The sequence below is a fragment of the Morus notabilis genome, unplaced genomic scaffold (assembly GCF_000414095.1).
Source record: "Morus notabilis unplaced genomic scaffold, ASM41409v2 Scaffold314, whole genome shotgun sequence".
In the NCBI taxonomy this organism is placed as follows: domain Eukaryota; kingdom Viridiplantae; phylum Streptophyta; class Magnoliopsida; order Rosales; family Moraceae; genus Morus; species Morus notabilis.
The window spans coordinates 741,848-753,188 of NW_010360279.1; the positions used below are offsets into that span (position 1 = coordinate 741,848).

General features: G+C 35.7%; 1 protein-coding gene across 2 annotated transcripts in view; it reads right to left on the reverse strand.

The window, feature by feature from the left end:
* Nucleotides 1-711: 711 nt before the first annotated feature.
* The window catches only part of LOC21407575 (Niemann-Pick C1 protein), an 11,433-nt gene continuing 803 nt past the window's right edge, over nucleotides 712-11,341 (reverse strand). The window contains exons 3-39 of one of the 2 annotated variants that reach the window (XM_024164300.1): nucleotides 11,239-11,338; nucleotides 10,998-11,105; nucleotides 10,641-10,739; nucleotides 10,094-10,244; nucleotides 9,680-9,927; nucleotides 9,369-9,560; nucleotides 9,208-9,284; nucleotides 8,983-9,100; nucleotides 8,782-8,865; nucleotides 8,508-8,600; nucleotides 8,272-8,373; nucleotides 8,001-8,069; nucleotides 7,804-7,899; nucleotides 7,568-7,675; nucleotides 7,294-7,407; nucleotides 7,086-7,169; nucleotides 6,833-6,961; nucleotides 6,143-6,341; nucleotides 5,877-6,017; nucleotides 5,750-5,793; nucleotides 5,493-5,576; nucleotides 5,330-5,398; nucleotides 5,163-5,239; nucleotides 4,753-4,822; nucleotides 4,211-4,360; nucleotides 3,927-3,992; nucleotides 3,695-3,839; nucleotides 3,488-3,552; nucleotides 3,327-3,392; nucleotides 2,985-3,078; nucleotides 2,655-2,691; nucleotides 2,495-2,552; nucleotides 2,287-2,397; nucleotides 2,076-2,143; nucleotides 1,614-1,680; nucleotides 1,449-1,517; nucleotides 712-912 (exon numbers count right to left, since the gene is read on the reverse strand). In XM_024164300.1, the coding sequence (XP_024020068.1) occupies nucleotides 823-912; nucleotides 1,449-1,517; nucleotides 1,614-1,680; nucleotides 2,076-2,143; nucleotides 2,287-2,397; nucleotides 2,495-2,552; nucleotides 2,655-2,691; nucleotides 2,985-3,078; nucleotides 3,327-3,392; nucleotides 3,488-3,552; nucleotides 3,695-3,839; nucleotides 3,927-3,992; nucleotides 4,211-4,360; nucleotides 4,753-4,822; nucleotides 5,163-5,239; nucleotides 5,330-5,398; nucleotides 5,493-5,576; nucleotides 5,750-5,793; nucleotides 5,877-6,017; nucleotides 6,143-6,341; nucleotides 6,833-6,961; nucleotides 7,086-7,169; nucleotides 7,294-7,407; nucleotides 7,568-7,675; nucleotides 7,804-7,899; nucleotides 8,001-8,069; nucleotides 8,272-8,373; nucleotides 8,508-8,600; nucleotides 8,782-8,865; nucleotides 8,983-9,100; nucleotides 9,208-9,284; nucleotides 9,369-9,560; nucleotides 9,680-9,927; nucleotides 10,094-10,244; nucleotides 10,641-10,739; nucleotides 10,998-11,105; nucleotides 11,239-11,338 (3,742 nt within the window). In that variant the 3' untranslated portion in view covers nucleotides 712-822. Of the gene's footprint in view, nucleotides 913-1,448; nucleotides 1,518-1,613; nucleotides 1,681-2,075; nucleotides 2,144-2,286; nucleotides 2,398-2,494; nucleotides 2,553-2,654; nucleotides 2,692-2,984; nucleotides 3,079-3,326; nucleotides 3,393-3,487; nucleotides 3,553-3,694; nucleotides 3,840-3,926; nucleotides 3,993-4,210; nucleotides 4,361-4,752; nucleotides 4,823-5,162; nucleotides 5,240-5,329; nucleotides 5,399-5,492; nucleotides 5,577-5,749; nucleotides 5,794-5,876; nucleotides 6,018-6,142; nucleotides 6,342-6,832; nucleotides 6,962-7,085; nucleotides 7,170-7,293; nucleotides 7,408-7,567; nucleotides 7,676-7,803; nucleotides 7,900-8,000; nucleotides 8,070-8,271; nucleotides 8,374-8,507; nucleotides 8,601-8,781; nucleotides 8,866-8,982; nucleotides 9,101-9,207; nucleotides 9,285-9,368; nucleotides 9,561-9,679; nucleotides 9,928-10,093; nucleotides 10,245-10,622; nucleotides 10,740-10,997; nucleotides 11,106-11,238; nucleotides 11,339-11,341 lie in introns of both variants that reach the window. The other variant, XM_024164299.1, reaches the window with a different exon arrangement.

Genomic DNA, 11,341 nt, shown 5'->3' on the forward strand with positions numbered 1-11,341 from the left:
GAAAACCAATGTCCCACCACCTTTAACGCCTACTCGGGTTATAGGTCCTCGTTTTCTATATCTTCCCCCCTTATTATTTGTCTGTTATTGTCGTTTCTATCTTGTGTTGTCACTTGTTTATATATTCTTTTGTTACAGATACCTCCTCCAGCATTTACGTTTCTAGTACTATTGTCGTCTCTTTGTCGTTTCTAGTTACTATTAGTACTATTGTAGTAATATATTAATGCTACTATCTATTTGTCGCACCTTCTTGTTTGTGTTTCGATATCTTTAACAAATCATTGTCATTTTCCGTGTTTCTGTGTTTTCCCCGTTAGTCGCATTTCCCTTCCACGCCATCGCGTTTGATCCTCATTTTCTTCCTTTTATAGTCGTTTCGTGATTTTCCCTTTGGTTTGTTTTTTCTTTCTCCTGTCTTCCTTTCTGTGATATACGTCGTTTCGCGTTTTGTAACGGCTGTCGTGGTTTATTGCCGTTTTCAACATTATTTGTCGTTTTATCTTTTTCCACTTAAATTGTGGTCGTTTTTATCTTTTTCCTCTTAATTTGTGAAACTCTACGCATATGTAACTCAGTTTGCCCATTTTTTTTTCGTTGAGATTACATTGTGAAACATTGTAAAGGGAAAGAAAATAACCACCGTGGAGATCATAAAATGCAGGCAGCAGACCACCAAGGCGCTTGCCAAAAAACAGAAAAAACAAGACAAAAAAAAACCTATACCTTCTTCCCCTGATTACTTTCAACATTAGTACAACATTACATAATGTCATAATTTACATGTTGAGCTATCCCTACAAAAAGAACTCTTCGATCAGCTTATTGTTGTATCGATGAGACGGAGTGCCGACCTTCTTGCTGTTCTATGAGCACAGATCTTGAAGGTGGACCAAACATGCTTAATACTACCTGAAAAAACGGAAGAAAATTCTTCAGTTTGCTCAAAAAACCAACAAACATAATGGTAGCTGGAACCAACAACATTCGTTCATTTTCTGTTCATCCCTTGCTTAACACCAAAGCGGGAGAGAAAATAAAGAGGGAGTAGGTGAAGCCTGAAGGAAATTAAGACATAGGGAGAGGACTTTTCTCTTTTACAGCATTCGGTAAGAAAGGACGGAAAGAAAATAAAAATCAATGTTTGGTGTCATATAATTATTGATCACAAAATAATTTGGTATCACAGTCTAATCATTATTTGGTGTCAATATAATTAAGCGAATAAGAAGTTCCATCCAAGAACCGGTTTAAATTTGAGAGGGACATCGAGTTTTTTTTTAAGAGATTTGAATCTCTCTCTTCTAGTCCTTCCTAAAGAAAATCCTTTTACTAATCTCCCTACCCCCATCATTTATTTAACTTTTCCCTCCTACAAAACTATCTCTAAAAGTTCAATTATGTCTCAGTGTCTACGTTTGCGTAGGCAAGTGGCAGTGTTAACTTACTGGTAGGAATACAAGGCCATGCAAGAAACCGAGAAGCACCAAGGCTAAATACATTTGGAAGTAATATACCTGCAAAACAGAGCAGAGGAGGATAATCAAAAAGACGTGTTCAATACATGCCGCTAAGTATGAATATGGAGAGGGAGGGGCCAATATTTAATATACCACAAAGACCTCCGTCCTTGAGAAGCAAAGGACAATCACCCCAACAAGCTTCGTTAGCGTAATCCCGCTGTTATCATTTTAAAACACAAACTTTTCACTGATATGACTCCATAAGAAAATAAAAATCATCACATAAGAACATTTTAAAACTGGGACTGATGACGTCCCAGTTTGCACTTCGAATCTAAATGAAGCTGCTCAATGAGGCTCATTAATTAATCACATCATGAAAGAACGGGAAATCTTGTCCACCGGATTCTTTTTCTTTTTCTTTTTTTTTTTTTTTTTTCCTTTTTTCTTTTCCTGGGAAACGAGTCATTTTTGCGATACCCCAGAATCTGAATGGCCCGGATTCTTTTTCTTTTTCTTTTTTTTTTTTTTTTTCCTTTTATCTTTTCCTGGGAAACGAGTCATTTTTGCGATACCCCAGAATCTGAATGGCTTAGGTGGTAAGACAAGTACCTGAAGACGGAGGCTCCCATTGTACCTAGAGCCTCTTTAGTGCGTTGGTCTTTATCTCCACTGCTTACCTGTTACAGGAATTGTATTAGGAAAATACAATCAGAGAAGATGCCTAAAATTGGCAGAAATGACATTTTACCTAATAAGATTTTCACAAATCAAATTTCACTAGGCTGTTAAAATTCTCAAAAGAATAAACAAGGATACTGACCGAGAAAGCATGGGTCATATGAACACAAAACTCTACACCAATTCCAACGGACATAACAAGATTAACAACAGAGATTGCATTTAATTGGATCCCTAGAATCGCCATTACACCCTGCATAGATTGTCATTTTATCAGGAGATTAACAACTTAACAGGAGTTCATTGCTCCTTAAATAGAGTTTTATGGTTAACCAAGGAAGAAAGACTACCATGATATCCACAACAATCATTGCCAACACCAATAAAATGATTGCTGAAATCCAGAAACTGCAACCAAATTGGAAGAAAGAGCAGGGGAAAAAAAATCAGTATCGATCGTATGGAGAGGATAAGAATGCTATATGCTACAAGTATACATCACATACTGACCTGCATGTGATAATTAAGCAAACAATAAACACTGCACCTGTTAAATTGTAAGCAAAATAATTAAAAACAAAATTCAATAATTTTAAAAAGCTGAAATTACAATGCCTAACTACCTACTAGCAATTAAAGGGAACAAATAAAACATCTCACTGGCCGAGCTACAGAACCTTTTGGAAAAATTGCACACGTTAGTTATTTGGCCACTTGAAATTTAATAAGCTTATAAGTTAATTTGACTATGACTGGAAACAGAATACCGAAATAACAATCCAATGTTGAAGAAACACGTGCAACCATGCTATTTGAGTTCTTGAATTCGAAACTACTAACCAATAGCGATGGAAAGATTGATTAACGCTGTCTTCCAAATATCAAGGTATTGTTCAAAGAACATGTAAAACACTGAATATGGAAAAATCTCAATCTGCACACAAAGAGCAAAACATTAGTTTAAGAGAATAAATGAAAATTTCTATATATTCTTATGTCTAGCGGATCTGTGGTGGTTACACTGTTAGAACTAAGCATAACTGCACCAGCAATTGAAAAGAAGCGCAGTGTATAATCCACTGAGAAAAGGAAAGATAAAACAATTTTACACTCTTTATTTAAAGAAAAGTACATATATATATATATATATATATATATAGCGAGCAAAAATTGAAAGATTACCTTCAAAGAATCGGAAACCCTTGAACTGAACTCTCGGGCAGCCCTCAGTGAATTTACATAGTCAATCTAAACATAAACACAATTAATCATACAGTCAGGTTCCCTTTAATACAGGATAAGGGAGACAACACCCAAATATCCAATTCAAGAACACCTCATACCTGCTTGTTCAAAGGCGTATGATATGTACGAAATGATGATGCTTGAATAATACCACTCTCATAGCCTGTTGATCAAAAGACATATTAACTAAAAATTTAAACTTGTAATCAAATTTCTGAGTTCAATCTTTAACTAATACAATACACATAAGAATAAACTTGCGGATCTTTGTTTCTCAATGCATACAAGTATCCAATCCTACAAACCTTTGAGTTCCACACTGCTAGTATAAGCCCCGTGGCCACCTTTAGCACAGGCAGCAGAGGGTAGAGCATTTAGGAACCATGGAAGTTTATCCTCGAATTGTGTGGTAGATGGGCGGTCATTCTGCAGATCTGAGTGGCGGAAACACTGCAATTTCATAGTTCACATAAGGTGCGCGGAATATATTTATTCTATTCTCGTGGCATTTTATTCAAAACATTTAACTATAATTACCGTGGTACAATCTTTGCAGACTCCACCCAGGCTACAAGAACCATCATTGGAGGAACAGCAAGGAGGCTGAATGTAAAAACAAATAAATCAGTGCAAATGGGATTGCAGAAAATGACTGGCAAAGGCGATTTATTTCCCAACACTGTGTTGCTTTCGAAAGTACTATAATCTCCTCACAATGACTACAAAGCAATCGGCAAGTAAAGCTTTGTTTTTATTCATTTGTTTTTTTTTTCTTTTGTTCTGTTGCTTTTTTTTTATTGGAGTAAAGCTTTGTTAATGACCTGATCATCAGGAGGGCAATAAGTCGCATTGGTAAACTTCCGACAGCATCCAAATGCTTCTGGGGATATCCACACAAGAAAATCATCAAGCCATGAAGCGGCAGGCTTAGCTATGTAACTTGTTTCCGGAGTTGAAGATGCTTTTGAAATCTATGAAAGGAAAAACACAAAAAACATTATCTGAAAGAGAGAACCAGCCAGATAACAAAATATAATTTATGAACCCTTTTTCATTCAATATAAACAGCTTAAGATCTCGGAGAAACATTATCATGTTAATTCTCTTGCAAGAAAATGAATTAATAATCTACATCAGTGAAATGTTACAAACAAACATTTGAATAATATTAAGCTTTATACATGTAAACTAATATATGTAACATGATGATCTAAATAAGATTCAAAAATAGAATTGGTCTGTTGAGTTACTAGCTAAAAGAACAAGAACGAATTTCCTACCTGTAAAGACAGGCACAGAGAGAGAGAGAGAGAGAGAGAGAGAGAGAGAGAGAGAGAGAGAGAGAACGGAACAGGTTATATACCTCATTCAACAGAGAGTCGGAATCACATCTGCTGATTGAGCACAACTGGTTTGTATGTCTTGATTCTGAGCTGAGGATGGAGCAACTTTCAGCATAAAGAAAATCTTTGAAGTGGAAAAGATAATTTAAAATGATACTTGTAGATTCCACATAATTTGTTTACCAGCAAAATGGCAATCCGCTTAAGAATGAAGTAATTTGTTACTTTTACACAATAGCTTTCATGCAGAGGTTATAGTCCATATCAGAATTTGTTATAATGCCAAAGAAGGAAAAAAATTTGTTCCCAAGAAACTTTACTGAGTACGTAAGGTGACAGAATAGTGAAACTTCAAAATTCCATAGATAATTTACAGATAACTCGACTTACAAGTTGAAATAGTAAGACAACAACTAATAAGCATAAATACCTGTAGTTGTAGTTCTTCACGACAAAGTACAAGGGAGGTCCAATTCTGAGATATTCTGAAACATTATTGAAATACCCCTGCAAGGAACAAAATACAGCACTAAGACGTAGAAAGATAAAATGTCTGTCGACTTTCATGCTCCATAGAATAAAAGGCATAAGTCAGACCTGAAGATAAGAATCTTGGGGGAGGACAATCTTTTGTTCCAAACCAGGTTCAATCCTAGTGCATAGTGCCTGTTACGGAAATCAGAAGTTAATTTAACACGCGCAGAAAAAAAATTTTGATATTTCTCAATGAGAACATACAAACGAACACAGAATAACTCACTATGCTAGCCAGTGTAAAGGCAACAAAAACGGAAATGACAACTATCTTGACTCCCCATAGACTGAGAATTGGTGCATGGATCTCCTGAAAAATTAAAGGGCAAAACAGCAGGATTAGAATTAAGGTGAGGAGAAAAAAAAAAAAAAAAAAAAAAGAGAAGAAGATCGCTTGACTTAGATAGCACCACAATGGTCGTAATACTAGTTATAAATATATTGCACAGTTGAAAAACTATGTCAACTTGAAATAGCAATCACCTTCATATACCGCGCCAGCAAACCAGATTTTCTTTCACCAACACCTGAAATTCCCAAAGCATTCTTGAATCAGAAATCATCTAAAACTATTGCACAGGCTGCAAAGCAGTGATGATGGTGATGATACCTTTATCGGAGTTGGCATATGATGGGACTTTTATGCATGGGAAGCAATCTACTCTCTTATCCTCAGCTCGCAAAAAGTCAAAAGCTATCAAAGCAACAAATGCAGTAACTTGCAGGAGGAAATCCAGAAGAACAGCTAGTGCTGCCAAAGAGAATGCAAATAAAGAAACACAAACAACAAACAAAGATCAGGAAAAAAAAATGGTGGGAAAAATCTATTTGTGAGGGTACAAACTATACAGAGTTATAATAGATAAAAATTTTGACCTGCAAACATGGAGAAGACACGGCATGCTGGCATAGGGATAAAAGTTCCAACAGCAAATGCTAGAACCTCTGATAGGCTAGCTAGTGTGATGGATGGTCCAACTTCCACAAGTGCATTACTTATTCGCTCTTCTAAAGGCAATTCCATTGGTTGCCGTTTAACAGCATGCACTAGTATACACATATTATCCACCCCAACCTGTTATGATCACAGACTTCGTAATTTTACAAGCTACAACAGGAATCAGGAACAAAAATACCAAGAAAAAACAAATATTTGGAAAGTAAAGGAAACCGAAATAGTATTAAACAGGTATAAATAATGTTTTTTTTTTTTTTTTTTTTCATTAAGGCCATCTTAGATCTGAAGACAGGCGTGACACCACAGTTCGCTATTTGAATGCACAACAATTATTTATAACTAGGTCATAGTGAAAAAAAAAAATGTCCATGGCTCTGAAAAGTAAGAACATTAAATCATTCATAGCTCATGATCAACATGCCGAGTTAATGAGTTCCAAAAACAACGAACCAAATACAGTTAGTCTCATCTAGAAATTCCTTAAATCAAAGGAATTTCTAATATGGTGGACCAGAAGGATATGTAGGTTGCCCGACAAGACGTGGTAATCAATAATAGCATCAAGAGCAGTCACAAGAAATCAAAAGGATGCCAAGGAAAGAACTTACGGCTAGAACAAGAAATGGTATAACTTCCATTATGATAAGAGTGGATTTTACTCCAAGAGCACTGAAAAATCCAACAGACCCAAGAACAGAAAGCATGACAAGCACAACTCCTGATAGACCAAGCAGTACCTGGAAACAACCGTCTCATGATTTTAATGATAATCAAATAAACCACCAGAACAACAGAAACTTACATAGGCAAAAAATATATTACGCTGTCTACTAAAAACCAAAACCGTGAGTGAGACCATACCTTAGATGAAATGTAAAAGGAAGATAGATGAGGTGTGTCACCCAAAGTAAGAGAAATATAAGCAAACATCACCAGGTAGCTTATCTGCAACAGAGGAAGTAACAAAAGATCACTTGGGCGTTATTCAAAAAAAAAAAAAAAAAGGGTAACACAATCGATTCCCGAACAAAGTCCACGCTTAAGAAAACAAAGCAGAAGAAAAACTCACCAATATGGTAATGGCATCGGTAGTGCTTTCTCTTTTTAATTCTTCTTCAATTGAACTTTCGGATGAAAAAGAAAGTGTCAAATTTTTAGATTGCACAAGTTGCAGCAACTCATCCTACCGTAAGAAAGATAACAAGAAAAGAATTACACCATTACAACTCATCTTATCATAAACAAAATATGATAAAGCAAGTTCCTGAATCCGTAATCACATCTTGGAGACATCATCAATCGAATGACTCGAGCCCAAAAAAAAAAGGAACAAACAAACGAACCTTTGACATCTGGATAAAGGCCTTTTCCCAAGCCACGGCCTTTTCAGAGGCATTCCCTCTTTTATCAACAGCATTGTTTACGGGATATGTTATTATAAATGCTGATGCCTGTCTTCAAAAAATATCATTACAACATAAAAGAAAGAAAAACTATGCAGAAGAAAACTATCTAATTTCCAAGTATAAAGTAAGTTGCTTTCATTTATTTGAAATTTAACCCAGGGGAGAATAATTACCTCAGAATAGTTGTTACCCGAGAAACCTCCCAAAGCTGTGCTGGGATCTAGAGGAGCTTTAAATGCACTCATACATTTGGCAGCAGAGGAATAGTGCTTAGAGCGTACGAAAACACATAAACATCAATACGTGACCTTCTCAACAAAACATCAGCATATTTGCTGACAAAAAGAGGGATCGGAACTGTAAGACATACCTCAAAGCAATACTTGAGGTGTTCAACTCCACCATAATTGTCATAGTTGTCAGGATCCATTTTGAAATACTGTCACCAAGTATATAATGTAGAAGATTATATTAATCATAAATACAGTGGGCAACACGACGAATCCAATTTACATCTACCCAACAGCAGGGATGCAAAAACATGAAAATCGAGTTAGCAAACCCAATGGAAGAAACATTGGCAGAATACCACGATGCCACACATGTGGATAATAAATTTTTTCCAAATCTCATATAAGCACCTGTAAAACACTTTGAGTTGCACAATCTTGGTCCAATGGCTTCATGCAAATATCAGCAAGAGAAACTACTGAGCCAGAATAATTAGCATGAATTCCATCTACCTGCAATGAATAAGTACTTATCTATAAAATTTTCAACAAATTAACACAAAACATGAAGATGTAATAAAAGAAGTCAAAGGAATCTATTCAATTTTCTCACGAGAACGGATATTAGATAATAGTTAATCAAATACCTTCTTCTGTATTTCAAAAAGTAACTTGATGTTGTTCTCTGTCACAATACTTGGCGACTTGCCATCCACATCAGGGATAGTTGCTAATACAAGCTAAAAAAAGAAAATGTAGGGTTAAAACTCAAACATGTCCAAGTAGTTTTAAGTTGCGTAATATATTGCTGCAAAAAGAAATTGAAGAATAATACTTGCTTAAGTTATCTTCTAAGGAACCATATATTAAACAACTAATTAGGGCAACCAATAAATTACAGAAAACTTAGTTTCGTAGAACCTGTTCAATTCTGTAAAAGGGGGCAAGATGGTTGTCAAAAAACTGCTTCTCCCCGGCCGCTTTACTCCCTGGACCAACCCACAGCTGAAACAGTGCATACAATAAAGTTAAACAAGCATACAACTTAACCTAAAAGCCTTATAAAATAAGAATAAAGAAACACTATTTCACAGTATTAATACCACTTATACTAAAACAAACCTTCTCAGGACGCGTCTCCACTTTGAAACGAATTAGACCCAAACAAAGTACAAAAACTATCGCCAATGATGAGCACAACACTAAAATTGGATTTTTTGCAACCCATATTCCATACATCCTGGAAAATATAAAATTAAATAAAGTCAAGAAACCATTCTGAGGAACTGATTAAAAAGCTTGACATGTAAAATTCGTTCTGTCTGAACTAAGGGCACAGCCAGTGACCTGTAGAAATTTGACATGTAACCCTGAACAATTGACAGTTGCACTCCGTTTCTAATCTGAGGAGCATCTTGAAGCATCTAATCAACATATTTTATTCCGTTAGCTCATCTTAAGTAAAACCAAATAACTAAGCACATGGTTCATAAAATATCAGCATGCACCTGAATTGACAGATTCTCTTCCTTTTGCTGGTTAACAGAATGGAGTTCGCCACCTTCCATTGCATGCCAAAATGGTTTTGCTCTAGAAGGTACGTTTTCCTTTTGTCTATTAAGATAAAACAATCGCCATCCCAGAAATGCAGAAACTAGAACAATATATAGGATAGCTACCGCGATGTCAATGCACTTAGCCTGCATTTGTAAAATAAAACACGTCCAGTAAACAAAAGCATCCACAGTACTTGCAAAATAAATAATGTAACTAGAAGGATTTTCCATATCTAGAATATTTACAGATCACTACCTCTCACCTTAAGAGATCCAATTCGAACTGAGCAGGAACCCCCTTCATTGGAAGGAGGGGAAACTGAATTAGCACAGACGGGAGATAAAGGACAATCACCACATGAACAGCCCAAAGATATATCACCGCATGAATAAGTAGATACGTTCATAGGTTTTACTCCAGACGTCTCTGGAATACTTGACCGAAATGTTATTGCATACGGTGAACCTGGCACATTAAGGGGTGCTCGTCTGCCAATAAAAGCAAACCATTCTGGAAAATTCACAGGTTAAGCATCAAAAGATGCAAAATAAGAATAAAAAGTTAAGAACTTGATATGAGAAAGGAAAGAAGTATAGTGAATGGAGCATAAGAGAGGGAAAGAGAGAAGAAAAATAGAGGGAGAAGGAAGCAACCACAGTAAGTGAGTTTTAATTACCTCGAAAGTTTTTTGCACCAGCACCAATAAATTCTAGAGCTCGAGAATTCATGGTACCAAACTTTACGTCCTTGCAGGAGTCATACAACCCTTCACCAAAAGCATCGTTTATATAAAAGTCAATTCCATTCACGGTCATATTTTTATTAACCTGAAAAAAGGGGAAAATGCTTATTGAAATAAAATTCACATGCTACTACATTCCATAATAATTAGTCTCCAATATTCATGATTTCATACAAAACAAAACTGAAAATTTGAATGTGCATCCTACAATTGAAAAACAAAATTCAAGTGATTCCCCAAATTCTCCACATTCATTTTCATTTCTAACAGTGCAATAAATAAAATCCAAAATCATTTTGTATGGTTTCACAGAAAATCTTCTTCCAGTAGCAAGTGATCTGTACAAAAGGAATGTTTTTCCAATATATGATTTACATAAAAAAAAAAAATCAATATCAGCCGATAGCGTGACACATACACAGGTTCAAAATGGCAAAACAATAAATCAGAAGAAATTTCGGACCTGCAATACCGAACTAACGTTGATAAATAAACTCTGATTTGGAGAGCAGGTAAGCTCACAGAACAAATTCAAGAAGTTTCTCAAGCACGCTGGACAACCTACTAGGAAAGGAATCGCCTGCAGAACGTATTTTATGAATTAGAAACACTAGTAACAAGACCTCGCGACAAGCAGAACACAAAGGATAAGAATTATCTTGTATAGATCAATAAAATAAAGAATACTTTAATTCATCTCAAAAATATCCAACGGTAAACAACTTCAGCATCTAAAACAGAACATACCATGTGAATGGAAACAGGCGGAGCCGGAAAAAAAACGTTCAAATAGCAGAATTTAGTATTATAAACTTGAGAGTTAGTCAGAGAATCTTACTTGCTGGACTTGTGTCCGTAACGTATCGAACTGAGCTTCTGTACAACAAACATTGCCAGTAATTGTTGGACACAAACTTTGGATCTTAGACGAAAGCAAATCATCTGGCTGGAGAATAGCATTTGTGATAATCGGGAAATTAAACAAATTGACATATATCTTCACAAACTTCATCGATCAAAATTAGAGCAAGTAAGAATTGTTTTTTTGTTTTTAACTGAAAAAGACAAATGTTATGTACCTTAACAGATGGGGAACCACGAGGGCAGTTCAAGACTTTTCCATCCGTACGTTTTCCACAAATATCATACATCGCGCAATATTCTTCAGAATGCCTTTCCCTA